Genomic DNA, 27901 nt, shown 5'->3' with positions numbered 1-27901 from the left:
GCGGGGCGGGCCGAGGCGGGGGGCGGCGGGCGGAGGTGCCGGTGCCGCCGCCGGTGCCGCCGCCGCCATGTACCGGGCCCTGTACAGCTTCCGCTCCGCCGAGCCCAACTCGCTGCCCTTCGCCGCGGGGGAGACGTTCCTGCTGCTGGAGCGCAGCAACCAGCACTGGTGGCTCGTCACCCGCGCCGGCTCCGGCGAGACGGGCTACGCGCCGGCCTCCTACCTCCAGCGGCTGCAGGTGGGTCGGGCCGCGGGGCCGGGACCCGGCGGGGGTGCGGGGTCCGGCGGGGTGCGGGCTGGCGGGGGAGCACCGCTGGCGGTCCCGGGGCTGGGCGGCTCTTCCCTCTGGCCCCTCACAGGCCGCGGTGCCGGGGGGGGCGGCGGGGGCCTTCTTGCTGACGACCGGCCCCAGGGTGGGTTCGTGCTGGGGCGGCGGGTGGAGGAGCGCTGGGTGGTCTGGAGCAACCCCGTGCGCTGCTCACGGTCCCGTCTGTGGCGGTTCATGGGGCTGCTGGCCTTGGCCGGGGGAGGTGGGGGGTGTGGGCCTGGTGGATGTGGTTGCCCGCTGCAGCGGACTTCGGCACACGGCAGCCTTTTTGGGACATGGTGTTCCTGCCGGGGGTGAGAATCTGGAGGGAGGAGACACCTTCTGTGGGTGTCGTGTTTGGAGATCGAGGTCCGGGGAACACCGTCTCTGCGGGTCAGGGACGAAGCTCGGCAGCTTCACCTGGGGGAGACGGGCTGGGCAAGGGTCCCCTGGGCGCCGACTCGCAGGTTAGGAGCCGAGGGGCTGAAGGGCTGGCTTCGCTGCCGCAGAAGCCTGAGAGGAAGACAGGAAAAATGCCGGAGTGATGCCCTGGGGAAATGGTGAGGGGCATCCTCCTCCCCGGAGCATACGTGATGCCTCCATAACCCTGGAATATGCCAGCTGGCAGCCCCGCTTGGTGTAAGTAAGCAGCGCTTAGGTGGCCGTCCCCTTGTGTGGCCATCCCCGTGGTAGCTGCTCAGCCATGGGGGTTTCTGCTCTCGCAGCACCCCAGCACCGTGAGGAGGTGCTGCGGGGGTGATCGTCCTCCTCCGTCCACATCAACACACCGTGATGCTGATGGCAGACCGTACTGTCCTGGGGGCCGGGAGAAGCCATGGCAGCTCCTTGTGCTTGCGATGACAGTAATGGCAGCCAAGTGGGTGATACTGGTAATTACAGAAAGTCCGAGTGGGCTGCTGCAGCCCTGACGGGGCTCAGAGGAGGGAGGGGACCTTCGGCTGTCACTGCTGCGGGTGGGAGCCCGCCGCCCCCATGGGTGTCGGGGCCGAGAGATTGCGTACGGCTTATACAGGGCAGGGGGCTGTTTAGTGGAGGCTTCTGAGGGGCAACGTGGCTTCTGAAATTAAAATAGGCCTTTCATATAAGGCTGATTCATGGGGCTTTTCTTCTTCTGGGCCTCGGGGGATAGCTGTGGGAACTGCATGCCGAACACTCCTTGTATCGGTGGATCGATAACCGCACACAAATGCATGTGAGTGTTACAAATGGGCCTTTTAGTGTCTGGCAGCAAATGGTGACAAACCCCTTTATTTCAGTGTGCTGCTGACGCTCCTTCAGATGCCATTGAATTTCTGGTTATCAGTAACCCAGCCTGTAAGTAAGTGTGGGTGTGTGCTTTGCGGAACGCTCCAGTGAGACGAGCATTACCTGGGGAGCACGTGTGTGTTCGGGCAACGCCAGGTCTCTCTGCCGCCTGCTCGGTTCAGGAGCCAGCCTCCCTGCGAGGCCGGGGCTCTTTGGCAGGACGGCCTGACAGGAGAGGACATCTTGTCTATCAATAAGCCCTTAAGCTATTTACAGGAGCTATTTAGTTACAGAGCAGAGACCTTATTAAACTACTAGATTTTAAAACCCCGCGGTGGCATAGCTCTGGGCTGCTGCTCATGAGTTTCCTCTCTGCAGTCCCCTGCTTCATTTGCTTGTGTGATGTGATGTCTTCTCGCCGCCGTAGGTGCGAGAGCTTTCTCCCAGGCTGCTTTCTGGAGCAGCCTTCCTGCATCTCTCCACCTTGGTCATACCAGTTTCAAAATCTTACAGGAAGAGCATTTCTTTGCTGACTTTACACTCATTTATCAGGTTATGTTTTGCTATAGCCTTGATATAGCGTGCAGCCTGCCACGGCTGCCTCCTGACAGCCTGTAGTAATTCACTGACATTAAAGCAGCGTTGCGGGTGACTTTGTGAGCGCTCTCCTCTAGTTCAGCTGTAACTTGCCCAAACGCCCTTAGACCTGGTAGCAGGAAACAGAGCAGCCTTTCCTGCCTATGCTCATCATTTTCTGGCCGTTAAGTTTCCAGCACCAGAACTTGCCTGATGGTGCATGAGGCGGGGCAGGATCTAATTTGCTGCTCTGCAGTCGCAGTAGTGCTCTGTGTCCGTGACTCTCTGCTGTTGCACCCTGCCAGCTCCAAAGAGCTGACCTGAAGTCAGAACGCCCTTTTATTCACGGGAGGAGACATCTGCTTGCTGAAAGCTTGCTTGAGACTATTTCCTGAATGTCCGGGGTGAGAGCGCAAACAATTTGTCACCCAGTTTCCATTTAATAAGGGCACCGAGACTAATTAGTGACAGCGATTTGAGAGGCAATTAATGCTGCCCCAATCACAACAGAGAAAAACCACAGCTAATGATTAGTGTTAGGGTGCTTAGCAGGGAGAGAGAGTGGCCAACAGGAGTCACCATTGTAAAAGTAAGCCTTGGGCTTCTTTAGCAGTGCAGTCAGGTTCCAGGTGAGCAGTAGGTTGCGCGACAGCCAACAGCAGCAAATCCCCCAAAAGCCCCTCGCCGCGGGCCACTGAGAGGATGCTCATGGAGGAGGCTCGGGCTGCTGTTGCTGCTGCCATCCACTATTAGGAGTATTAGCTTTCTTCTGAGCTCCTCTCGATTTTTCAGGTTGTTTTTTTTGCTCGGCTTTCGTAGATATAGGAAATTCATGCCTCGGCTTCTCTAGAGGAAAATGTAATTCCCATTTATTATTTAAAGCTTGTGCTTGGCCGATGTCTTCTCGTCGCAAACGCGGCAGAATTTTGTACTGAAATTCTTGTGGCTTGGTGTTGCTATTAAAAGAGGGTTAGTTGGGGCAAGGAGGGAGGGGACAGACCCCAACAAACCCTTCTTGGAAACATATAATGCCTCTAAGAAAAAAGTTAGGACCAAGCCAGGGCACCAGAAGGTGCAGATGATGCACAGTTAATTTGGGTCAATTAGAAACGCCCAACTTCAGCTGGTATTTCTGCTGATTTTACCCTTCTGTAGTTCCCTTTTAGCTCTGCTGTGGGTTATTAAGAGTCGTTTCAAGCAGAGTGCCATTCTGGGGACAGATACCGAAGCCATCGAGCAGTGAGAGGGAAGGATCGGGTCGCGTGCTGCTGGGCGGGGGCAGGTTCTGAAGGGCAAGCTTGCCCCGAGTTCTGCTTGCCCAAACGCCAGCCTTGCCCCAGCTCCGCACGCCCGTGGCAGAGGTCTCGAGTGGCGACGCCAGTGGTGAGCAAAGCCGTAACAAACTCAGGGTCTAACAGGTGCTGCCGAGACAAGTGAAAACGTGTACCCAGTGCTACGCCGGCCGGTCACAGCACGTAGGGTAATTACCTCCAGCTATTGACGGAGGGAGAGACAAACGCTAATATCTAATGCTAGGCAAATACTGCTGCAGTGAAGCTGTCGGCGCGAATGCCGTGGCTTCTGGTTGAAGAGAAAGGTGCCCATCAGCACGAGGTCAGTCTTTTGTCCCCAGCTGTGTGCTGATGCTGAAGCGATGTGTGAGCGGCAGGAAAATGTGGAGGTTAAATTGGAGCTTAGGGTGTCCTCTGGAGTCAGGCAGTCGCTGCAGAAGGCAGGCCTTTCAAAGCTTTATGTGAAGCTGTAAAGGATTCAATTTAGAAAGCTTCCTTAGGAGCAGGAGGTTCACTCGGTGTCAGGAAGGGACAAATGCCGAGTCTAGCAAATCACACGGGTCTTCCTGTGGGTTAAATAGCCCGTATGTTGCTGTCGTTATGACAGAACACATAATTTTATGACAGGAGTCTGGAGTTATTCCAGATTTGGCTGAAGGCTTCAGACTGCTCTACAGTAGCACAAGGAGTGCGAGGTGAGCTGCCGTCCTTGAGGATGCCAAACTACGGGTGGCACTTGCCTGCCAGGAAGGCTTCTCCGCTCTGCTCCCAGCGGGGCAAGGGCTGGCCCCAGTGGTCTCCTGCTGGCCATGGGACCCGCGTACGGGAGCAGTGATCTGCTTCAGCTCTCATCTTCACCAGGCACTATGGCTGGTCTTGCCTCGCCTCTTGTCTGTCCTGACCCAGGCTGTGTTCCCCATCGATGGAAGCGTTAATATTATTACATGCCGAGGAGGGGAATGGCAGCTGTAGAATGCTGTATGGGTAAATGTCAGGGGTGCAAAAGTAAGTGCTAAGTTGCAGGGGGATGTTTCTTGGTGAAGTAGGAATGGTTTAGCGTGCTGGCTGCTGCACTAAGGAGGCAGATCAGCTGCTCAGCTTCATTAAGCTGTTAGGAAACAGCTCTGAAGTTACTATCAATAGTCTTTTCAAAATTACTTGAAACTTATTTGGAATAACTGAAAAATCGTTTGATATGTGGGCTTAGATTCTCTGTTCAGCTGAGGCCTTCTCTGGTCTGCCACACTTTCCTGTTGTACCTGTGGAGGAGCAAGAAGGGGGCTGTCTGGGTGGGAAGGTGTGTACGCTGATGGACAAGAAGCTTTGGACCCTCTGGTGAGAAAATGGACCCAGACGGGAGTATAATGAGCATTTGGAGGGTGCCTTGGATTCCTATTTGCCGTATCTTTTTCTACGAGAATAAACAGGCATGTGGTAAAAATAAGAGACTGCTTCGTGCAGCCTAGCAACAACTTAAAAATTCTCCTGCAGCATGAGCGGACGCACAGTGCCAGGGTACAGGTAGTCGTAGCCGGGCAGGTGCAGGAATGGTGTTTTTACCTCCCAAACTGCAAAGAGAAGAGAGGCTTCTGCGAAGAAGTGAATTTTGAGCGCTCTCTGTTTGCGGGAAACCTCTTCATCCCAGTCCATGTTGTAGCATTGACGTAGGTTCGGGTTTGGAGGCGTGTTGCGTGGAGCGAGGGAGCGTAGGAGCCACTTTCCTTGTGGACTAGGGCATGCCAGGGCTCCAGGCATGGGTCCAACCACTCACGGCTGTTCCTCCAGCCTGATCCTACACCCAGCCCCACCATCCATCCTTCCCCTGCGCCACCTCCGCTCCTGTCGGCCCCATTCTCAATTAATTCGCTTCACTGGCTTGCTGGAAAACTCTTTGTTTCTAACCTGGTTGCTTTTCTGCCAGCGTAGCAAACGCGTTGGTTCGGTGACGGAGCAGCACGTGCTGAGGCTGGTGCCAGTGTAGGACCCCCGGGGAAGCTGTGGTAGCTCAGGTACCGTCAAACCTTTCACGCTAGCATGGAGACGATGATGGTTGCGGAGCACCGAGCTGGTTGTACGGTGTCAATCAAATGATCGGATGTTCTGATAGCAAATCCCCCGTCGCTGGAAACGGAGCTTTGGCAGTTGTGTTTTGCTGTTAGAGTTTCTCCCTCCGTCTACATAAAATCCAGCTTTACACTTAGTGCTCCTGACCCCTGGCAGGGTTCCTCTCGTCGCTCCTGAACGGAAGGTGACAATCATGCTGACTGTCATACAGACCATCCCCTGCGCTGGAGCCTGCATCCTTGTTTGTCATCTGCTGCAGATTTGACAGAGCTTACGATGGGTGTGCGAGCTTAATCGCAATACTCACACAGATCCTGAATAAGCACTTGGGCTAAAAATAAGGTTTTATTTTGGAGAATAAGCAGCTGGCAGCGCTTTGCAGCTGAGGCTGCGTTTCTTGACACATGCAAGAAGCTGAAAGAATGAAGCATTTTTCTCGGGGCTGTCGCAATAGTGGGGATGCTATCGTGTCAGAGCTGCTAGTGCTTTGAGATGAAGTTTTGTTCTTGAGACTAAATTACACAGTCAGGGGAATTATAGCCGTTTCTAATTACTGTAGCTAAAGACTTGAAATTTTACTCAGAAGTTCTGCAATCTTTCGCAGTTCAGAAAGATTAAAGTAGAAATACGCTAATGATCTTTAGCCTCTCTTTTTGCTTGGCTGTGCAGACACATTCTTCTCATTTTTACTCTGATTAAAAGTAATTAGGCTTTTTGGTATCAGATAAAATTTGCCTTTGTGACCCAGACACCCGCATGTGAGCAGTATGGGCGGTCTGGGCTTTTTCACTCCTGCAGCTGCGTAACGGCTGGAGATGGGTGGAGGGGCAGTGGGCGATGCATGGGGGGTCCCAGTGGGTTTGCTTTGGGCTGGGGGCATTCAGCCTGTGTCAGGGTTGAAGAACACGAAGGCTGTCTTGGTCAGAAGCCAGCAAGCAGCAGGGAGAGGTCTGAGAGCCCACGTCCGCTCCCGAGCGATGCGGCTGTGGCTCTGTTCGCTTTGGAGGTAGGGCAAGGTGAGGGGGCAGGCTTGGAAAGAAGAAACGTTCCATTTTCTTCTACACCTTTGGAGAGGCACTTGCCTGGAGCCCATAGACACAGTCTGGTTTCCAGCTTCCCCGCGGGGTTGCAGTGTCTTAGTCTCCCAGGGCCATTTGCACCCTTGCTTCTAGTGCTGGTCTTGCACAAGTGATCACCTGCTGTTATCCTGCAATTTTACACATCGAATTTGTGATTTTTTTTTTTTGGGGCTGCCTGCTGTATGGTTTTTGAATGCTTTTCATCAGGAGAAGACAACTAGACTTTCTTGACAGAATTACAGAAAGGACCTCTGGAGATCACCCAGTCCCACCCCCGGCCAGAGCAGGGTCACCCAGAGCAGGTGGCACAGGAACGCGTCCAGGCGGGTTTGGAATGTCTCCAGAGACGGAGACTCCCCCACCTCTCTGGGCAGCCTGTGCCAGGGCTCTGCCACCCTCAGGGTAAAGAAGTTCCTCCTCAGGTTTAGGTGGAACTTCCGATGCTCAAGTTTGTGCCCGTTACCCCTTGTCCTGTCCCCGGGCACCACTGAGAAGAGCCTGGCCCCATCCTCCTGACACCCACCCTTTAAGGATTTATAAGCGTTGATAAGGTCCCCCCTCAGTCGTCTTTTTTCCAGACTAAAAAGACCCAAATCCCTCAGCCTTTCTTCACAAGAGAGGCGTTCCATTTCTTTCCTGGTTTACATCTGGAAGATGGCCAACTTGTCATTGCAAAGGGAAGAACTGCCAATTTTGGACTAGGAGCATCCATTCAAAATGGCTAGCGAGGTGCTGACCCTGGAGGACGGCAAATGCAGACACCCTTCCTCTTGCCCCGTTTGCAGGGAAAAGTCTTGAGTGATGACTGAGTGGTGTATGTTCCTTGAGCACGGTGCTGCTGTGGTTACGTATGGGCATCTGGGTTCTGTTCAAATCTGCCATCGTCTCTCTATGGGACTCCATGCAAGTGGCTTGCTTTGCCGGACCTTGCTCCCCTGCCCGTCAGTAAGGATACGGTCAAGAGGCTACACAGGACGGTTGTGGCTCAGCTGAATCTCTGATTGATGTTGAAATTTAATTGATGCACATTTAAGCTGATCAACACTGCTGTCAGCGACGGGAAACGAAGTTGTTGATGATGCCCAGCAGGGTATGTACGTCTCTGTCAAATTACGGTGCTAACATCAAATCAAGCTCGTGGATGTGCTACACGGCAGGTCTACTGAATGGTGTCCCCCCTTTGGCCATCTCTGTCTTCTGATGCTTCAGAAGATCAGTCTTGTGCTGTCCTTCCTTTGAGCCGGGCACCGACAGCTCCGCCTTGGCTGCTCTTTCTGAGCTGGAGGGGATTAGCAGATGTCTTCAAACATGAAGTTTGAACATCTCTGGGCTTGCTGAGCCGCCCTTGCACTGTGTTTGTGCACCTCTTGTTCATCGTCCCACCCTTGCATTCCCTTCCAGGATTTCCAGCATCCCGTCAGGTGGGATTCTTAGTAGGAAAAAAGCAGAGGAGAAGAAGTTCGTGTTGAAACCAATAAACCAGAGAGTTTACGGAAATCAAATTTTTGTGATTGTTGCTCTGTGTCAAGTACAGAGGGAGCAAGACACTGAAGAGCAGGGAGAAGGAAATCCTATTGCTTTTCCTCGGAGAAAAATGTGCTGGCGTTAGTGATGATGGGAAAACAACGTGAAGAAAGGTGAAGGGCTCTCCTTGCAAGAGAAGAGTAACCTCTGTGCTCGGAGCAGGCTGTACACTGGGGAGGGCTTTGACAAAAGCAGACTATATCAAGGTCACTGGCCCACCTAAGATCATCTCTCGCAAGTTCTGGGGCACGGCATATTAATGCCCATCGGGAAAGTAAAATCCCGTGGTGTAAAATGGGTATTTACATCTGTCAGTGGCTGAAATGTGACAAACAGCCGAACCTGTCTGTTGAGGTCGTTGTGAGGAGAGCTTTGGTTCTGGACCAGAGGCAGCCTCCTCTTTTTTCTTCCCTTACTGGTATAGCTCAGATGTACGTAAAAACAAACAGAAATTTTAAGAGCATCCCAGCTTCTCTCCTTCATGAAGGATTTAGACTTTGTCATTCCCAACCAGCATTATGTATTCAGCATACGAACTGTCAGTCTGGGTGCTGGAAAAAGGCTGAATTCCAGAAGGGGTTTGTAAGCAGGGAAGTACGAGCAGCCTTAGCGTGCGACTGTAGCACTGAGTAGTCCGCAAGAACGTTATAGACTTCACAGGATGCTGACACCCGATGTGGTCAATGCTATAACCAAAACTTGTTCCGGAGAGAAAATTGAGGCTTTCTTCTTGGCCGTGGCAGTAACAGTTGCTTCGATTTATTCCACTGAAGAGACGCATTTGTCTGTGGACTCGTGAGGGCTGGAAGCGTTTGCCGTTGGGGCTGCTCCCGAGTCCCCCTCTAACAGGGTGTGAGAAGCAATTTGGTCCCCGCGCTGCTGCGGAGTGTGGTGGAAGCCAGCGCTATGGGAGGACCCCAGTTGGTGCTTTTTCCATGAGTTCGCATCTGGAGCTGCAAAATGCTTATATTTAGAGGAAAAATTCTCATTTTAAATGACAGTCAGTTTAGGTCCACTGGAAATTCTTTCCATGGACCCTGGCTGCCCGCCTTGCCTCTGGTCCTGAGTTGCAGCGGGAATTGTGGTGGGTCCCGGTCCTGCTTCTGGAGGAGCATCGCTTTGCCTCCCTGGCCACTGGCTCACGAATAAAGCTTTGACATTTATGGGAGGGACTTGTCAAGCCTAATTTGTCTTGATGTTTATCACGTGACATAACCTTTTATTTTATTTTTTTTTTTTAAGCAAATATGTTTTGAAGCTTGTCACATAAGAAGTGCAGCAGAGGACACGATTCATGGCTGCGTCTGTTTCTCTCCGCTCCCCTTCGCGCCCCCATCACTTTCTTGCCGTGGGGATGTTGAGCACTGTTCTGGGCAAAGCTGTGCTGACGCTAACAGAGTTGTCCCAAAGACAAGACCCTCTGCAGCAGGAGAGGAGCGTTCGCTTCATTTCAGCTCCGCTGCATTCACGCCCTGCGCTGCGGCGCTCACTTGGCAGAGCTGTTCGTGTTCCTTCCAGGGGAAGAAAGCACTAATACTCGTCCTCTTTTAGCGTGGGGCTTAAGCAAGAAGGGGAAGTAAAACTTTGGCAGCATGGGCTTTTTAGGATGAGGTGGGAAGTTCATGGGTTTGTTTTTCCTGGTTATTTGTTTGCTTAGTTGCTTAGAAGAAGTTGCTTAGAAGAAGTTGTCACACCCTTCCTCCTTGGAAGCTGCTTGCTTCTTGATGAGTGAGTTGCAAAGCCCGTGTTCTTCCTCCTGTCCGTCGGGTACAGCTGCAAGCGTAGTGAGCCCGTTCCTCGGGCTCAGACCACCTTTCATGCTGGCGAGATGTGCCTTTGAATAGGTGTCTATCCGTGCTGCGCTGCTGGTGGGGTCCCACCTACGCCACCTCGTCCCCTTGTCGTGCTGAGGCCGTGGTGGTGTGCGTGAAGGCTTTCCATGAGATGGTGATGTTTGTGCCTGTCATCTGTGCCATAGGCTGATGTTTTAGTTTGCTCAGCTGCTCGAGAGGTTTAATTTAAAAAGGAAAAAAAAAAAAATCAAGCTGTTGAACTAAGTATGCTAGATAATTCCAGGCTGTAGATCGCTTCTTGCTAAATCACTGGTTTGAAGTTCAGATTAGATCTCTTCTAAGTAATAGCTATTAATTATTTCTTGGGTTTTTTTCTAGTCCAAGTGGGGACAGTGCCTTGTAGTATGGAAATGTGAGGACAGGCCCCAGCTCCGAACCTTCTATTTAATTGAATAAAAACAAAGGGATGAGGGAGAAGATGAGGTAAGAGCTGCAAAAATAGACACTCGCCCACAAGGAGGATTGCCTGGAAGCCGGGATGATGTCTTGTTGAAAAGGTCTTGACTTCTTGTCCACAGGGTTTGGGTGTGGGGTGATGCATCCACAGCTGCTAATGTGGTCGGGTTATCTCCCGCTGTTCCTGCCGCCTGCTCCAGCTCCGCTGCCCTCGAGTTCCTCCTGCCTTGGCCTCTGAGTTGCGTCCTCCTCCTCTGGAGGTGGGAAGAAAACCTCGGTGGACCACGTAGGGAGCTTTCACCCGCTCACACGTGGAAGATGGAGATGGCGGTGGACAGGTTTTCAGGGTGGAGGGCTCCCCGTCAGTCGAGTTCAGTGCGCTTGTCCGTGTGCTGTGGTGGTTGTAGAGTGAACCGTGGCAGCTCCTGCAAAAACCAGATGGCTGCCTAAAGAGATCAAGCTGAAGCTCTCCACCGAGCAGACAAATGCAAACCTCCGTGGCCCCTGTCTGATGTGGTGCCAATTCCTTTTTGGGTAAACTCATTGAATTCTATGGTTTTCCAGCCTGCTTGAAGGTGCCCATTTCCCCCCACTCTTCTGAGGAAATGGTGTGTGTTTGCAGGGGATGGAGAGGACACCATGGTTTGAACATAGTGTGCCATGCCCAGGTCACAAACCGCACCCGAGTGACCCAGCAGAAGGCAGGTCCACAGCCCCTTTCCCTCTGTGCCCGGGCTCGGCTATCCCTGAGGAATATGTGGGGAGAAGCTCAAGTATCAGGGAAGCCCATGTTTTTCGGCATGTAAAAAGAGTAATTGCGTGAAAATCCAGTACCTCGAGTAAGAACGGTGTTCATAAAAATTCATTACCTACTTAATGCAGAAGCTTAGGGATTTCCCTGAGCCGGGCCAAATCAAAGTGTTTGTAGCTGAAGTCTTTTTCCATTTGACATTAAAAACCCAGCGTGCCTTGAAGTGCTGGGTTCCAAGTAATGAAGTTTTTGCCTGCCCCAGAATCGCCTTTACTGACTTAAACTGAAAAATGCATCCCCTTTAATTTGTTTTTTTTGAATTGATTTCATGTGTCTGTCTTCCATTAGCTTGATGAGAAGAGATAGCAGCAGCATTGTAATAATTGTGTGGCTTTGTCAAGCGGCCTGTGCAGTGTAATTCTTTACATCAGGGATGGAAAGAAACCCCTCCAGCAGTCAGTTTTGGGAAGCATCATCTTGTCTGTGTCCGGGGCTCTCTTAGAAGCATTGCCCAGTGATACGGGCTGGCATCTGAGGCTTTCACATGTGTGAACTCAATTTAAGGCCAATGGCATCCTGGGCTGCGTAGGGAAGAGTGTGGCCAGTAGGTCGAAGGAGGTCATTCTCCCCCTCTACTCTGCACTGGTGAGGCCACACCTGGAATACTGCATCCAGTTTGGGGCTCCCCAGTTCAAGAGGGACAGGGAAGTACCGGAGCGGGTCCAGCGTAGGGCAACTAAGATGACTGAGGGACTGGAGCACCTCCCTTATGAGGAAAGGCTGAGAGAGCTGGGACTCTTTAGCCTGGAGAAGAGAAGGCTGAGGGGAGACCTTATTATGGCATACGAGTATCTAAAGGGTGGGTTTAAGGAGAATGGTGCCAGACTCTTTTCATTGGTTCCCAGTGACAGGACAAGGGGCAATGGGCACAAGCTAGAACATAGGAAGTTCCGTTCAAATACACGGAAAAACCTCTTTACGGTGAGGGTGACAGAGCCCTGGAACAGGCTGCCCAGGGAGGGTGTGGAGCCCCTTCTCTGGAGGCTTTCAAGCCCCACCTGGATGCAGCCCTGAGGGATGTGCTCTGGGCAGTCCTGCTCTAGCAGGGGAGCTGGACTAGATGATCCCTAGAGGTCCCTTCCAACTCTGAAAAATTCTGTGATTCTGTGAACTCGTGTGAACTGCCTGCATTCTTGAGCTGTCATTCAGAAGCTTAAGATCTCAAAATGATATCGAGCGCTGGTCACTTTTTAAAGCTTTTAAATGCTATTAATGGTTGAGGGGGGAAAAAAAAAGTCTTCTAGCAAAACCACAGTTGGCAATCTTTGGCCTCGTGGGTGGAGGACCACCCAAACCTCTCGTAGCTGGGCTGTGGGGAGCTATGAGTGGCGAAGAGTGATCAGCCTTGACCTGGAGGAGTTTGGTGAGGGGAGAAAGGGATGGGAGGGAGAAATAGCCTGCGCAGGGGTTGTGCAAACTGCACAGCTTGAGGGCCACTGTGTGGTTTGCTTGCTGTCAGGCAGCTTCCAACACCACTTCTGCCCCATGGTGCCCTCGTGAACCGGCAGGTTCTTCCTCTGGACCGTCTCCATGGAGGGACCATCAGCTGGGTCGGGTGGAGGTGAGCTGAGTCCTGGCTGTCTCCTTTCCTGCGGGATTTGTCCCGCTGGAGATGGGCTGGGAAGGTTCCGTGATAGGCGGCAACTTGCTCTCGCCGATGCCTCTGAGCGAGGGGGATGCTGACACAGGTGAACGTGGCACGCGAAGAGGTGGACGTGAGAAGTCAATACTGTAAAAGGCACATGAGCTGGGCTGAAAGTTTTGCGCATGAGAAGTGAACAGTCCAACAAATGCACTTTTTTGTTCGCTGCCTCAGGAAGTGAGGAAAACAGGATTATGGCTGTTCTGCTGCCTGCAGCACAATGTCCTGAGAGGACATTCCTCTCCTGTTCCCATTTCTTCGTGTTTCTGAGGAGCCTCTGCCACTCTAAGCTGCAAGAGGAGATGGGATTATAACTTGCAGCTAGAGCAGCAGGCTTTTTTCCCCTGAAGATAGAGTGGGACACTAATGAATTGCTTTTTTTCCGTGACCCACCTCTTACTACTTATAGGTGAAATGTCAGCAAATCCAGTTGAACCCTCTAATCTTTTTTTTTAAGGCAAAAAAGCCCACTAAACAAACGCCTGGATTTGTTCTTGAACTGAATCTGGAGATAACAGCAAGTTAGCCTCATTCCTCTGATAAACATAGCTAAACTTGCAATTCTCAAGGTACTTTTGTAGGTCAATGGAAACTCTCGGTCTGTCTAAGTTTTGCAGCACAGAGAAGTTGTGTGCTCGCTCCTCCCACTGCCTGCCAGTCAGACGGCAGCGCGGGGGGCTGCAGGGGTTTTAGTTCACAATTTGCTGGGTGGGTTTTTTTGGCTCTGTATTTATGATTGTGCACGTAACAGTTGTAAGATACCCCTACGGATCTCGGCGGTGTCTTTGTTTCTTTTTGAGCGTGAGTTAGCATTAGCTTTATCGTTGTCCCAGTAAAGCTCCATTGTGGTGACTCCCTGAATTTGCTGAGCGTCTGGGTGCTGATTGCTTCAGCAGAAGCATCCGCTTTACCAGCAATAAACGTGCTTGCAGGAGCAGCTCTCACCCAGCAAGCACGTTGGCATACTTGGGTATTTTGTCTATGGCCAAATAGCATGATCTACCTCTTGACAGCGCAGCCCGCGTGGAGTATTTCAGCCCCTCTGACACCCTTTCCCTTGCTGCCCTGCACCTGCACCCTCAACAGTCTTTAAACGGCTTTGCTGTAATTAGCCGGCACACCGAACTTCATGTAATTTTTGTGTATAGCACTAATAAGCCAAAAGCGTGAATAGCATCCCCTGTTTGATAGCGCTACTCTAATCGTGTCAAAACATATAGGTAGGAATATCCATGGTAGGGGAGCGCGGGAGATGCCTGTCCTCTTCCAGAAGGAGGGGTTCCTTCTTGTGTTGGCTTCACAATGGGCTTCACAATGGCCCACCTGAAAGCAAACGAGCATTTGAGGGTTGTCTTTTGCCGGGAGCCCAGCTGTCATACTTCTTGTTTAAAATCCCTTAAAGAGTATTTCGTGCCCGGGTTAAAGTCATGAAGGCTGCTGGCAGCCGGCGGGAGGCTGCTGGGACCGGACGTGTTGTTCTGCTTGGGTGGAAGACTTGTTTGGGATCTCCGTGTTGGGAAGTACCTGCCCAGCACAGGGGAGCTGCGTTTGCTCCGCCCCAGTGGGAACGGGTCTGCACAGCCTGAAAATGCTGGGGAGGAGATTGGTTGGGTATCCAGGGCTTTCCTAGTACTGGTATTTCAGATACCTGTGCCTATGACCCAGGGGGGAGCTGTGGATGGAAGAGAAGTTGCCAGTGAGATCTGTATTATAGGAACATTATATAGAAATGAGGGTTTTTTTGGGCGCCTACTTTGGAGAAACTTTGTAAGTGTGCTTGCTCTCTTGGGTCCCTGGCCTGAAACACCATTAGCGGGAGAAGTCCTCAAGGATCTTGGTGTACCTGATGTGCTTGGGAGTTGTGTGAAGGGATGGTGGTAAAAGGACTGTTTGTAAGTGATCTCTCCGCCTTGGGATGAGCTTTGCTCCGTGGGAAGGGGGAGCCACTCTCTTTGAGCAGAAGGACAGCATAAACCCAGCCTTTCTGGCTGCTGTTACTCCTCAGTTGCTTGGAGCAATTCTACTTCTGGTAGCGAATGCTTGGGCTTTTCCATATGGTGCTTTGGAGGTCATTGCGTTTCAGAGTGGGTCGCAGATACGATCTGATCACATCACTGTGATAAACTGCGTTTCGGGTAGGATGCTCAAGTAACTTGAAGAGAAATGCTCATTAGAGAGGAAAACGCTGGGTTTTCTGTCTTGAGTTAATGTGGTTTCTGATCCTGCCCTGCTGTCTGTCTTTTTATTTTTGGGGTGTGCAGGGGAGCTGCATCCCTTTATGGCAGAAGAGGCAGCATTTGCTCCGCATGCAAAGTCCAGGACGCAGGAGAATTATTTTCTAGCCAGGCTGCAAACTGATCCTGCAGCAAGCGAGCTGCCTTTGATCCTTCTGACTGAAGTCATCTTTGTTTGGGGAGAGCTTTCCAAGACTTGCTCACGGTAATGCAAGGCAGGTTTTCATCCTCGCTGCAACAGCTTTGCAGGAAGGAGCAGCGGCTCTGCCGGGCCCGGCAGCTCTGATCCCGGCGCTGCTAAAAACATCCCGGGGATTTGTGTCTGGTTTACAATTTTGTACAATTTACATCTGTCCAGGAATAAAACTAGCTGATGATTTTCCTGTGTTTGCCCTGTGAGGATGGAAGCTCTTTTCCCTCATTAGTGGCTTTAATAAAGCACATATGGCCGTTCATACAGCGGGTACCAGAAAGCTGTGCTTGTTCTCTGCGTGGCAGACTCGAATCGTTCATGCCCAAGCCCACAGGTTCTCCTCTCCCTTGGACGGTGACCTGTCCACCCGCCGTGTCCCTTCTCTCGCATCCCTGGGCTGTACGCCCCTGCCCGCCGCCAGGTCTGCTTTCCCATATTCACTGGGGCCGAGATGGCAGGTCAGTTTTCTTTTCCAGTCTCCCCTTTCTTGTTAAGTCAATAAGACGTACTTTACAATTTGTCCATCGTTTTGGGTTTGGGCAACACGGTGATTATGCCCAATGAGCATCATGTACAGCTTGCTGCCTTCTGTCCCTTGCCGGAAGGTTGGTCACGGGAGAGAGAGGATTTTGGAAGAAAAGCCGATAAATCATAAATTCCCTTGCAAGATGAATCGTGAGTTATTACCGCTTTCTCAAACACGTAACTGCATGCTGTGAAATCAGTGCCGGTCTGTGGCGTGCGGGAGGAAAGTCCCTTTCAGTTAACAGGTACCTGCGAGCTCTTCTCTTGCATCTGTCTTTGCCATCAGTTGAATTGCCAACTTACTTGCAGTTTTTCCTGCTTGACCCCTGGAGACTTCACTTACTTGATCCTCACATGCTGGAAACGTGCTCCAGTGCAGAGGTGAGTGGGAGGGGGAGAATTCTCTTGAACGTGGCAGAAATTTGAATTTATTGGTCCTGTGCCTCTCATACCTGTCCCCTTTCCAGCGTTTTGCTACAATCTCTGCTATGGAAATAGATTTTGGGGGAAAACTGAACCTTCCTCCTTGAACGCCAGAAGAGGAGCCAGAACTTGCGTGGTTTCCCAGGCTCATTGCTTCCTCTGGGCTCTGTCCTTGTCCTGGCAGCGCTTGGCAAACCTGGTGAACCGCAAAGACTGTTTCTGCGGCTGAGTCTTCAGCCCACATCCGCGTCTTTGCCGATTCAGTCAAAACGAAGATGGGCTGAGACTAGAACCTTGTAGTCTGCCCAGCATGCTGGGAAGTTAGAAGTTAGTTGCGTTTTTATCATACTTAATATAAGGGCTTTCTTAAGCACCTGTGCTAATTGCACGCAGTTGACCTAGGACTGAATCTCAATGAGCAAAGGGCATCTGTAGCGGTTTTTTGGGCTACCAAGCTGAAGACTGTGCAAAGATTCGCATTGTTGGGTTTGGTTTTTTTTTTGCAACTTCTAATGCTAATACGTCAAAAGTCCTAGAACGACTGCTAGACCTTCACCGCAGCATCGTTCCTTCCACCTTGATCTCTCCTGGCTCATAATCATGAGCTTTCATCAAAGTAGAGTTTGTTTGCAGTTTTCTTTTTCAGTGTAGCTGAAATATAATATATTTGTAACTCTGATATATATATATATGTGTGTGTGTATACAAACTATACACACACAAATGGAAGTAGAAACATACGTTTCTGCTGCACAGATGCAAGTCTGATATTGACTTGGCTCGGCAATTATGTGCCAAAAGGATGCTGAACGGGTAAACCCCGAAGAGAGGGGCAGCTCTGTTGTCTGGCGGCTCTTCGCCTGGGACAGGCTGAGCCAGAGAAGTCCCCTGGAGCATCGAGAGGAGTAAGAATTAAGGCAGCAGAGACCAGCAAGATATGTAAGTATGTGTGAGTGCTTTATTTTTAAAACTTCTGTCTCTGCTTTTATCCTCTTAGCCATGTTTTGGCTGAACGGACATGTTCTGGTTACTGGAGGGCGCAGAATTGCGAGGGGAAGGAATCGGTGGCCGATTCTGATCATCCTGGCCGGTAGACGGGGTCTGAGCGTGGCTGGAGAGACCCAGGACGGAGCGTTTCCACCTCGGGAAGTACAAGCGTGCAGTGGTGGGTTGCATGCGTTTCATTGTTCCTCGCGTGTCTCTGCCCCCTTCTCTCTGCTCCCAGGAGAGGAATCGTTTGAAGTCTGGTTGCTGTGCATCCCTCTGCTGCCTTCAGGGTTTGGTTTGTTCCGAATGCCGCTCGTGCCCGTACTGTCCCTAGTTGGTCTGTCTCTTCCGCCAGGAGCTCTGGCTTTTGCGTTAGCACGATTTGCACAACTTAAGCCCTTTCCCCGGCTTTCCTTTCTCTTCATTTCTCATTTGCGCAGGCTGTCCGCTCGAGCGGCTGCTGCCAGCACACCGCGGAAAAACACCGATCTGTTAGAAACCCACCGTAGCATATCAGCAGGAATTCCAGATCTGTTTCTGGGCTGCCTCTTTGTCAGAAGAGCTCAGCCGTGTCTTTGTTCGCTCGCTAGCAAGTCAGAGATGCTGCAGGTTTGTTTGGAGCTTTTCTTATCTTATTTGCTCAATAACCAGGACAGTTGCCCATTGTTTCACTTGCATTTTTATCACGCATTTTTAAGTGCCGCAAGGCACAATATCTTCTTGTCGACAAGAATAAGTTAATGCACAGCTCTTAGGCAACAGCCTGGGGAGTAAAAAATTCTGATTGGGGCGGCAAAAAGGAGGAAGGAGCTGAATTTCCCACAGCGATGCAGAACCCCAGACTCAGCCCATTTGTTTGAGCCGTGTGGTTCAGGAGGAGGAACCCGTATCTGGTACTCCGCGCTGCCAGAGACAAAGGCTGGTTGATTTTTGTACATTGCCGCAGCGGTCATTTAAATCTGGAAGGAATACAGCCCGCAGACGGTTGGCGGTGACTGGGGACGAGTGGCGTGTGACCTAAGAGGTGGCGTTTGTCTCTGACTTGAGTAACAAAGAGCCAGCCTGTGCAAGCCAGCAGGATAAATACCCTAATTTCGGCAGTGGCCGGTGTCAGTGCAGCTGCGTGGAGAACTGAGCTGTCACTGGAGACAAAACTTTGTCTGTCTTTTGTTGTGGTGTTGTGAGAGCAATGGCCCGAGGGTGAAAATCAGCAGCCCTGCCTGGGCACCCCTATGGCTGCAACAGCAGCCGCAAGAACGAGGGCACCGATTCCCGCACGCCCAGGAGAGCAAACGCCTTTGATCACTGAAAACTGGGGAGGCAGGAGGAAAAAAAAAAAAAGTCATGTTTTCTTGGATCAGCCCCCTGCAGAGGCAAGGAAAAGGCTGCCGTACGTTAATGGGCCACTTTCATAAATGTGGGAGTCTCGCGCACGCAGGGTGGCTCAGCCTGTCGGGGCTGATGCAGCTGTCAGCCTGTTTGTCTAGAAAATGCTTTTCTGAAAGGTATGATTATTCTAGACTGTTGAGCAAGTTCTTCTGTGTGAGTGCATTTAAAAAACACCGGCGGTACGTGTGGAAGGAATCAAAATGGAGAGGGAGGGAGGTGACGTTGTCAATAGCCCCGGGGGAGCAGGAGTGGAGGTCGCGCTGTCTTTGGGGAGGCTGCTCCCGGGGCAGTGAGGATGGGAGCAATGGGAGCCACGGGGGCAAATGCATCCCTGCCCGTGCACAGCCATGCTGTGCTACCCCCGAGACGCCCTGGCGGGATGCTTTTCGAAAGCCTGGCTTTGGCCTTGGGAAGGGCATCCTACCCCGCCTGCCTCGGGAAGAGGGGGGCCATGCAGAGCCCCCCAGGGCAGCGCTGAGGTCTGGCTCTGCCCTCCGTCAGGTGCGGAGCCCCCTCCTGTGAATGGGGGCAGGAGGAAATTGGCAGCGGGCTCTGGGGAAACCCTTTGTTTGCTCGTGTTATTAGCGAGGAGAGAGGAAGTAATGATTTATTGATGCTTCTGTGATTCTCCTATGCTGGGCTAGAAAAGAAGAAATTCTGTTTCCTGGCTGGTATTCGTGGCTCTAATTGAGCTGTAACTTGCTCCCGCAGGGCAGCTCGCCTGCAGGGTGCCGGCCTGTCTCTGATCCAGCACCCCATCAGCCAGACTAGCCAGTGATCGTCAGGGGTCACCGCTCTGCTCTTCCCCTGCCTCTCCGTGTAGCCAGGCTGGTCGTGACAGGCTGTTTATAGAGCCCAGCATTTCTCTGCTGCAGCGTTTTATTTGATGAAACCAGAAATATCTGATAGAGGGAGTGGCGGTCACTCCTTTGTGGTGTGAGATGCCACGTGAATGTGCCAGAACACCCCTCTGTTTTCACCGTACGTTGGGCAGAAGGTGGTGTCCTATTGATGATGCCTCTCGGCCACCTCCTGGTAGCTGTGCCACCCCACGCCGACCGAGGAGACCCCAGCGCTCGCCGCCTCAGGCTGGGCACGCAGAGCTGCCGCCTTCCACCACCGTCACTGCACCGTCCCTGCCGCCTTCTCCGCCGTCCAGGAGACGCTGGCATGGCTGTGCCACTGGTGAAGGATGTCGGTAAGAGCTAGCGCGCTGCAGCAGCCGCTCGGGGCTCTGCCAGCCCCCACCCCTGCGGTTACCGGCACAGCTTCAGTAAATCCAGCTGGATTCCTGGGCTTTACGTGGTACATCTCCTCTGACAACACGCCATACAGCCGTGCCCTTTCCATGCACTCCCCTGCATCCGTGTGAGCTGTAGCTTAGTCTGCGATGAGCAGGGTTTCATCTCCGTATCCTGGAACGTGGGAGGGGGTAGGGGCTGGATCTGAGCTCGGGGCCCTGTGGGGGCGAGAGTGGGCTGCTGAGCGCCCATCTCTCCCGCCTGAGCTCAAAGGCTCTGCTCCGTTTCTGTGGTGCCGGTTTGTGACCTCTCTCTTCCAGGCCGTAGAGCCCTGTGCGTCCAGGATTGCCCCCCGGTGTGTGAGGAGGTGGGGACAGGCGCCGCCTGGCCCTGCTGCTCAGGGTCTCTGCCTGCCTGCATCCTCGGGAGCATCCTCGGGAGCAGGTGCTGGATGCAGGCAGGAACACCCTGCCAGCACTGCGGAGTGACTGGTCTCCCTAAACTGCATGGGGAGAACGGCGAGGCACGTGCGTTATCCCGAATTGCTCATCCCTCGAGTCCTAGGGAGAAGGCGATTGTAGGTGAGACAGCGGCAAACCTGACTTTCACCCCCGCACAATCCACGCTCCTTTTAACTGCATCGTGCTTTTTTGTCCATCCTCTTCAAACAAAGCAATGCCATTTTGCTTAGCCCGGGAAGTGTACCTGTCCGTTCTAATCACACGATTTATCCACAATACCGATTTCTATTTTTTAAGTTTACGACTATAGTGCAGGGGGTCCCCAATGCTGGGTGTCCTACAAACCCCGAATGCGAGGCGGCCCCTGTGCTGAAGACCCAAGGGAGGAGGAGATGATTTACGAGCAGCATCAACAATGTCATAAAGTGCAAGTGGCAAGTTATTGCTGCCTTTTTTTTATTCCAGCCCTTTTGACAGGGCCCTGCTAATAGAGGGTTTGGGAGCAGAAACAAAGGAAAGAGCACAGCAGCTAAAAGCCGGTTGTCACAGCGCTGCTGCATTAGTGTGAAAATGCCATGTTTTATCAGAAAAGAAGCGCCCTCTCCATGACAAATGGCATCGCGCAGCGAGCCGTGGCTCCAGCCTGTGGATTCCTGCGGGCTGTGGAAGGTGTCGATGTGCTCTCTGGAAGAGGGCAGAGGCGCCGAGCCCTTCCGCAGGATCCAGCGCTCTGTGCTGCCATCTTCCCTGGGAAGATCAGACTGAGAGAGGTGGAAACCCACACGGGTGAAGGGCTGGGGAGGGTGGGAGAAGGCAGCGCGAAGGGGTGCCCCTCGTGGAGGGGGTTTGGAGGGGGTGGTGGTGGATGTGGGGGATGAGGGAGTACACCACGGCGGGCGTTCAGAGGCTGTAGCAGGAGCTGTGTTGAATTTTGGGGTGGGAGCAGCATGAAGGCGGGCAGGCTGTGCAGGGGGCAGGGGTCTCCAGTGCTCGCAGCAGCACGGGCACTCCCATTCTGGAGCGCTGGAGACTTCGGCGCTGCTCCCCTTCCCTAGAGGAAACGTGCAGCTTGCTGTAATTTTCCCTTATCTTCGCAGAAAATTAGGCACATTCTCTGAGATAACTTGCCGTTCCTTCCAATTCTCCTTTAAACGTGTTCAAGTGAGCTTTGCTCCACTTCCTTACTTAGATCTGTAGTTAGAGGTGGTGAAACGCTCCCTGGGTCATACGGGGCTGCGTGGGGGCTTCGTGCCAAAGCTGGGTTCTGAGTGTTGGTTTTGTCTTTGATCTGATACTTCAAGAAATTTGGCAGATGTATTTTAACACACCAGTTTTTATTTTTTTAAAGCTCTCCCCAGTTGCTTTCTTCCCTCTCTCTCTTTCTTGGGAAAACAAACCATCAAGAAAACCTCCTAAATTTTTCTTTTTCAAAGCTGAGCATGGCAGAAGGGGCCTCTCATCCCCACCTTGTTTAGAGGTTGGGTTTTCTTCCCCCCACAGTCTGCAGTTGCTGTTAATTCACATTTGGTTTAGTAATTAATCAGGATATAAATAATACATAGCGTGTTATCAGAAAACTGCATGCCAGTGCTATGGAGGCAGGTACTTTCGGCCCCGGCGGGGAGGGCTTGCCTTCTGCTGCTCGGCAGCCCCCTAAGGCCAATTAAGGTGCATTCTTGATGAGATTCCAGCCGCTCCTTGGCTGGAGAAATGGTTGCTGTGATGCAGGGAGGGGGCAAAGCAAGGGAAGATGAAGGGGGGTTTTAGCCTTCAAACAGCTGCAGTGAACGCTGGAGTCCAAGCGTTGCCCTTATCTCCTGCCCCCTCCCTCCCCGCCGCCCGCTCGGGCTGCGGCTGCCGGTGGTGGTACCGAAGGGATGGTGCAGACCTGTAGGTCTGTTGGACCCAGGGCAAAGACTCGGTAGCACGTCCTTTGCCTTTAGCTTTAGTCCTGTAGGTCTTTTCTTCCGAAGGTGAGTCAACTGTTGATAAACAAAGCCTTGAAGAACGTCCCAAGTGTGGAAACCTGCTTTGCCTTCCCTCCGCCACAGCTCTCCCAGCCTCCTGCCGAAGCCCCGGGGAATGATGAGCTTTGGTATTTCTTGCTCTAAGGCTGGTGTTTATTTCAGCTGCAGTAACCAGTCCTAAACTGGCTGGCAGGAGGAATAAATGTTGCCATGACAGTTTGGGTGGAGATTTGGAAAAGGCGCTCCAAGTTGCAAAACAAGTATAAAAACCATCAAGGAAAAAAAGCAAGTAAAAACACGAACCCAGAGCCAACAGACTGTGAAGGCCGCCAGATTTTGACTTGGTCTGTAACATTCACAACTGTGTATTTGGCCCGTAGCAGGGCAGCGAGAGCAGAAAGAATTGAGCTTGGGATAAGCTGGGCTTTGCAGTGGGATCTCGAAACCTCCCTGCGTCAGGCTGAATGTTCCGGGCTGCTGCGTGGTCCTGAAGCTCTGCCCCACGTTCCTGTCATGATCTCTGGACTTTGGTGCTCGCAGCAGCGACTTTGTTTTCCAACCATAAACCTTGAAAGGGCACACTCAGTTTGAAGCACGGCTTCAAAAGTTTCCTTTGGAGGAAGGAGGGAAAAGTGAGATGGTGCTAAGATGGAGTTCTGGCTCTGGGAGCTCTTTGTTGGCCATGTGGCTCGTGCGGTTCCTGCTACGTGGGTTTCCCGTACTGGGGGCTCTGCTGCAGAAGAACCGCAGTTGAAGCAGCACAGTAACGTGTGGGATGTTGTGTTTCTCAGGTGCTGGAGCAAGATGTGGTTCTCCAGTCTATTGACCGTGCTATCGAGGCTGTGCACAACGCGGCCATGAAGAATGGGGGAAAGTACAACCTGGAGCAGAGAGATGTCCTCCAGTAAGTACGACGGGCGTCTGGGAGAGCTGGCAGGTGGAGGGTGGTCAGTGTGTGGTGCTGGTGTCTTTTTTTTTTTTTTTTTTTTTTTTTTTTTTTAATTCTTGGGGATGAAGTTGGACATGGTTGAGTTCAGTCCCTGTGCTGCAGAGTGCCCATGTGCTCAGAGAGCTTCCCCGTGTTTGAGCTGGCTGGTGCAGCTCCTCCTGTCAACCGTGTCCCGCAAAGCGGTGCTTCGGTCTCCCCCTCTGTCCCCGTGCGTGTAAAGAGGAGGGGACTCTCAGCCACCCTGTAGGCTTAAAGGAGAAATCCAGAACCTCTCCAAATGCATTTTTTCCTCTTTATCAGCTGGGAATCGTAGAGGCTGTTGGCATGTGGCACGAGGTCCTTAGTATGTTCTCAGTAATTGCTTGTGAGGAGAATTTTTGTTTTTCTCTGACACCTCACATTCTGCGCCGAGGCACGCTGGTTTAATCTCAGCTGAACAGTGATTCTAAAGTGCAGGCAGTTTCTGAAGCTTGCAATGCAATATGTGATTCTCCCTCGAGGAAGAGGCATTTTTCTCCAGCGAGCTGATGAATAAATCATGGGCTCTTGCAAGGCCTCTTCCTTCCTCCCCCAGAAGTGCTTCCTTAGTTGTTAATGAAACTGGAGTTGGAATTCAGAGTAACGTAACCCATTTTGGTATATATAGCCCAAATGCAATAAATCATTTAAATATATCATTTATATGCTGCAGCACAGTCACTCCCTTCCTTTAGCTTTGCTGTTCCTGACGTTATCATTCCGTTTCAGAAAACTAATCCATCATCGGAAGGAGACCGTGTCCCGCAAAGGTCACTCTCCCACCCCGCAGGGGATGGTTATGACACAGTCCTCCAGCGATCACCACCTGGATGTGGCACGGCAGCCCAACGGGGTCTGCCGGACGGGATACGAGAGACATCACAGTCTTCCAAACACCGAGTTCGAGGAGGAGGATGAAGGTCCCTATCAGGTAACAGAGGCTGGACGCTTTCTAGCTTCCCCCTTTGGTGATATGACATCACTCTCCTGTTCATTAAAACACCTTTGCAGCTGAAGTCACAAATCAAGTGTTTGTGCTGCTTACCTGGAGTTACTGCAGTGTAAACTGATGCTGTCTCTATCTAAGGAGTCTGGAACAGTCCCTCTGCCATTTATACTTGTGGTGCTTTTTGTGATCCTTGAGGGCCCATGGTTTCATGGAGACACGCGAGATCCTCTCTAGATTGAGCGACTGTCTCTTGACAACTTTCTGAAAGAGTTGCAAGCTCCCCAGAGAATACTTTCAAAACCAGTTTTGACATGTGCAGCAGAACTCCCTCTGAGCACTCAGCACTGCTTTGTGTTTCCCCCTTGTTAAATCTGCAGGAGACCTTGGGTCCTTAAGTATCTGCTATGGCTGCCTATTTTTACTACTCAAAACACAAAAAACCCAAAGATCCTGCTTTGTCTGGATGTTCCTTGTCATGACGTATTAAAGGTAAATTGCAGGAAATATGATGTAGAGCAGATTCTTTGTTATCACAAGTGTCAGACAGTTCCAAGGTTACTGTGCGGCGCCAGCGAGGCTTCAAAGAAGTAGCCCAGGACGGATGCAGCGGTTGTTGGGGATGAATGATGTGGCCGATTACACTGTGTGGGAATAGCTGGGTGTTAGGGCTAAAGGCGCCGAGCAAGGATGAGCATGGAGATATTTATTTTTTTTCTCCTACAGATGAACACGTGCACTGTAGTTTTTCTTCATCTGTCTGGGATAAGTGTTTGGAGGCAGTGTTTATAAGGTACTGATACGCTGTCACTCCTAGCAGATGAGGCTTGTTTTACGCTTGAAGAATTGTGAGTCTGCAGAGATGAAAGGTAGACCTGGCTCATGCAGAACACGGCAATCCCTACAAACCCCGTTTTTCTCCTCGGTATTAATTTTCTTTTCTGGGCAGCCAAACCAGCTGCGTTCTCAAGCCCGTGCGTTACGGGCTAAGCGAATGGAGCACCTCGCGGCCCGTTCTCCCTGCCGATTCCCCGTCTTCATCTGGTCTGCGGTTTGGTCACTTGCCAGGTTCCTCGCCTGACAGAGAACTGTTTCTGTCTGGGTGGCACTGAGGATGCAGTCGAAGGGCTTCCAGCTTTGCCCTGTGCTGAAAGGGCTCCTTGAGACTTTTAACAGCTCGGTCGAGGGAGTTCCTGTGTGCTTTGAAAGCGGAGGAAGCAGCATTGCTTTCTTCCACTGGTTGTGCAGCTGCCCGAAGGGAGACCTACAGAAACCTAAACTTTCTCACTAACTCTGGAGAAGCAGAGGTCTTGGGACCTGCTTTTTCACTCCTTTGGATTTTCGAGTGTGCTCAGTGTTTGCATCTGAAAACTTCAGCAAAATTTGAAGTGCAAATTTCCTGCCGGTGGCTTTGCTTCCCAAGGGCTGAACTGACTGAAGGACTTGCTGGTGGCACCCACGCTGGGCCTCTCGTCAGCTCCTCCGTAGCTAGCGTGAGGTGGGAAGCTGGGGCAGTGATGTACCAGCTGCCGAGCGGGGAGGTTGGGCTCTCGGAGTATTTTAGTCAGCCTGCTGCATCTGTGAATGCTCAGTGGGCTTGTAGTGCTCATCTCCAGAAGCCTCTGCTGTAGACCCGTGTGTCTGGCTTGGCAGCGTTTGCCTGGAGGAGGTGGTGGGTGGGGGGTTGTTGTTTGGTTTTTTTGTTTGTTTGGGTTTTGTTAGGGGTTTTTTTTTTGTTTGTTTGTTTAAAGGTTCCTACTATACTAGCATAATTCCCAGGAGTTAGCGTTGAAGGAGTGGTGGTGGTCTGTGCTGGGAATGGGATGGGAGTGTTCTGGTTGAGTCAGCTCTTGTCCCAAGCAGCGCCGGGAGCAGAGCCTCTGCTAGCAGTCCCTGCAAAATGGAAAAGGAAGGGAAGCACATGTGTAAAATCCATGGATTTGGGGAAGTTCACAGCCCCCTTGTAGAGGCCTGGAGAAAGGAAGGCTTTTAACATGTGTGTAGGTGTTTCTCTGTCAATGTCCCTCCTCTTCTCCCCTCTGGACAGGAGGGATCTGAGAGGCAAGGACTCCTGCGTGGTCACCTTCCCCGTGGCAGCTGGACAGAGGATGTGTTCTCCCCTTTCCTCCCCTTCCCTTGGTGGGGTTTGGTGTTGTACATCCTCCTTCTGGCCCCATGCAGTGGCTGGGATGTGGGGTGGAGGGAGGGGATGGCCATCGGTTACCCCTTGCGACTCAGGCAGGCACCAGCACGGGGAAATTTGTGTGATGCTTCATGTTCTCGCCGCTTGGACTGCAGTGTGTGGGCGTCTAAATGAGGCTGGCAGGGCTCTGGGCTAACATTAGGTGTACATCTATTAATTTAAGCACTAGTCCGTAATAGCTGTGTTAAACTTGCGTGGTAAATTTGGAATGGCTAATGAAGCCATGGAAATATTCCAGAATGGCCCAGCCCTAGCTGTCTCCAAATAATGTCACGCTGCTTCTCTAAGCTCTGAGCCTGCCTGTCTGCTAAATCCCACTGCTTCTGTAATCGTGGCCGTGCCGTGCCAAGCGGCTCCGACTCGTGCTGTTAGCTCCAGCGCTCCGCAGAGAGGGCTCTGCTTTTAGCACAGCTGAGCTTTCCGGATTTGGGACCAGCCTTCCAACCACGCGATGCAGAGACCCTTCCTGATCCGCTTGGCCTCTCTCAGCTGTGCGGTCTCTTTTTCGGACCGGCACGGATCATTTTTGAAGCTGTAATGCAAGTATCATATAGCGTTTTACCCAGAGAACAATGTGGGATGGATTGACAAGAGCAGAAGAGCTCAGGCTGGGCATCTGCAGCAGTATCTCGTACTAATCCACAGGCTAAAGGCGCTTGTTTAGAAGCGACTTGTTATGTGACATAGTAAAAGGTTGGATGTATTAGGTGTTGGGTGGGAGAAAGGGACCAAGAGGTCCCTTTTTAAAAGTCTTTGTAAGCTGTGCGGGCTGCTGTGCCTTCACTTGTCTGGTGGGCTCCAGACACGGGCTGTGAGCGCCGTATTGTCAGCTTTTGGCATCGAGCCTTGAAAATTTAAGGTGGCTCCCGAAGGTGTCTTATTTCTAGGAATATCTTTGCTCCCATTTCAGAGGAGGTTTCTGCCCTTCCTGGATCCGGGGGGGAGCGGGGGGAAAAGTATAATTTTTTTTTGTTCTCCTTGTTCTGAGCTATTTAAAATGGAGATCCTTCAGGAGCCTGTCTCAGATTTTCGCTGCGGCGCCTGGCATTCCTCTGTGCCCTGCGCGGCGTTATGGGGCTGTTCAGCACTGACAGGTCACAGAAAAACATCTCCTCCATGGCTAAACAAACCTGGAAAATTGGCACAGTGTGGTGGCCCGCGTGTCACTGTAGATTCCAGCTGGCTTCAACCTGGGCTACCTGAGACATTTAGTCCATCACCTCCTCTCCCTTCCCGTGCTGCCCTGGGCAGTTTTGCTGCAGGCAGCGATTGCAATATCCCATAAAAACAGGGAAGTGTGGCAATTCAGAGCCCGCTGCCTGCAAGAGTCCTAAGAGACCCTGAACCGAGTCTCCTGACCCTGAGCTCCTGGGATGCGAGGGACAGAGTATTGGTGCAACGTGCTGCCACCTCGCTTGGCCACGGTGTTCAGCCGCATCTTACTGATCAGAGGTTAACCCTGAGGTTACACCTCCCCGCAGTGGTCCTGGGTGAAAGTGACATCGGTGATCATGGTGTTTGGATCCGAAAGTAGGAATCTGGGTCTGGGGCTCGT

General features: G+C 52.0%; 1 protein-coding gene across 2 annotated transcripts in view; it reads left to right on the top strand.

Moving 5' to 3' along the window:
• The window catches only part of NCKIPSD (NCK interacting protein with SH3 domain), a 55030-nt gene continuing 27129 nt past the window's right edge, over positions 1-27901 (top strand). Inside the window, exons 1-3 of one of the 2 annotated variants that reach the window (XM_063347782.1) lie at positions 1-238; positions 23022-23134; positions 23927-24128. In XM_063347782.1, coding sequence (XP_063203852.1) covers positions 68-238; positions 23022-23134; positions 23927-24128 — 486 coding nt within the window. In that variant the 5' untranslated portion in view covers positions 1-67. Of the gene's footprint in view, positions 239-17478; positions 17782-23021; positions 23135-23926; positions 24129-27901 lie in introns of those variants that run through there. The other variant, XM_063347781.1, reaches the window with a different exon arrangement.

Source organism: Chroicocephalus ridibundus, chromosome 10, assembly GCF_963924245.1.
Source record: "Chroicocephalus ridibundus chromosome 10, bChrRid1.1, whole genome shotgun sequence".
Taxonomy (NCBI): Eukaryota; Metazoa; Chordata; class Aves; order Charadriiformes; family Laridae; genus Chroicocephalus; species Chroicocephalus ridibundus.
This window is presented reverse-complemented; position numbering and strand designations above follow the sequence as displayed.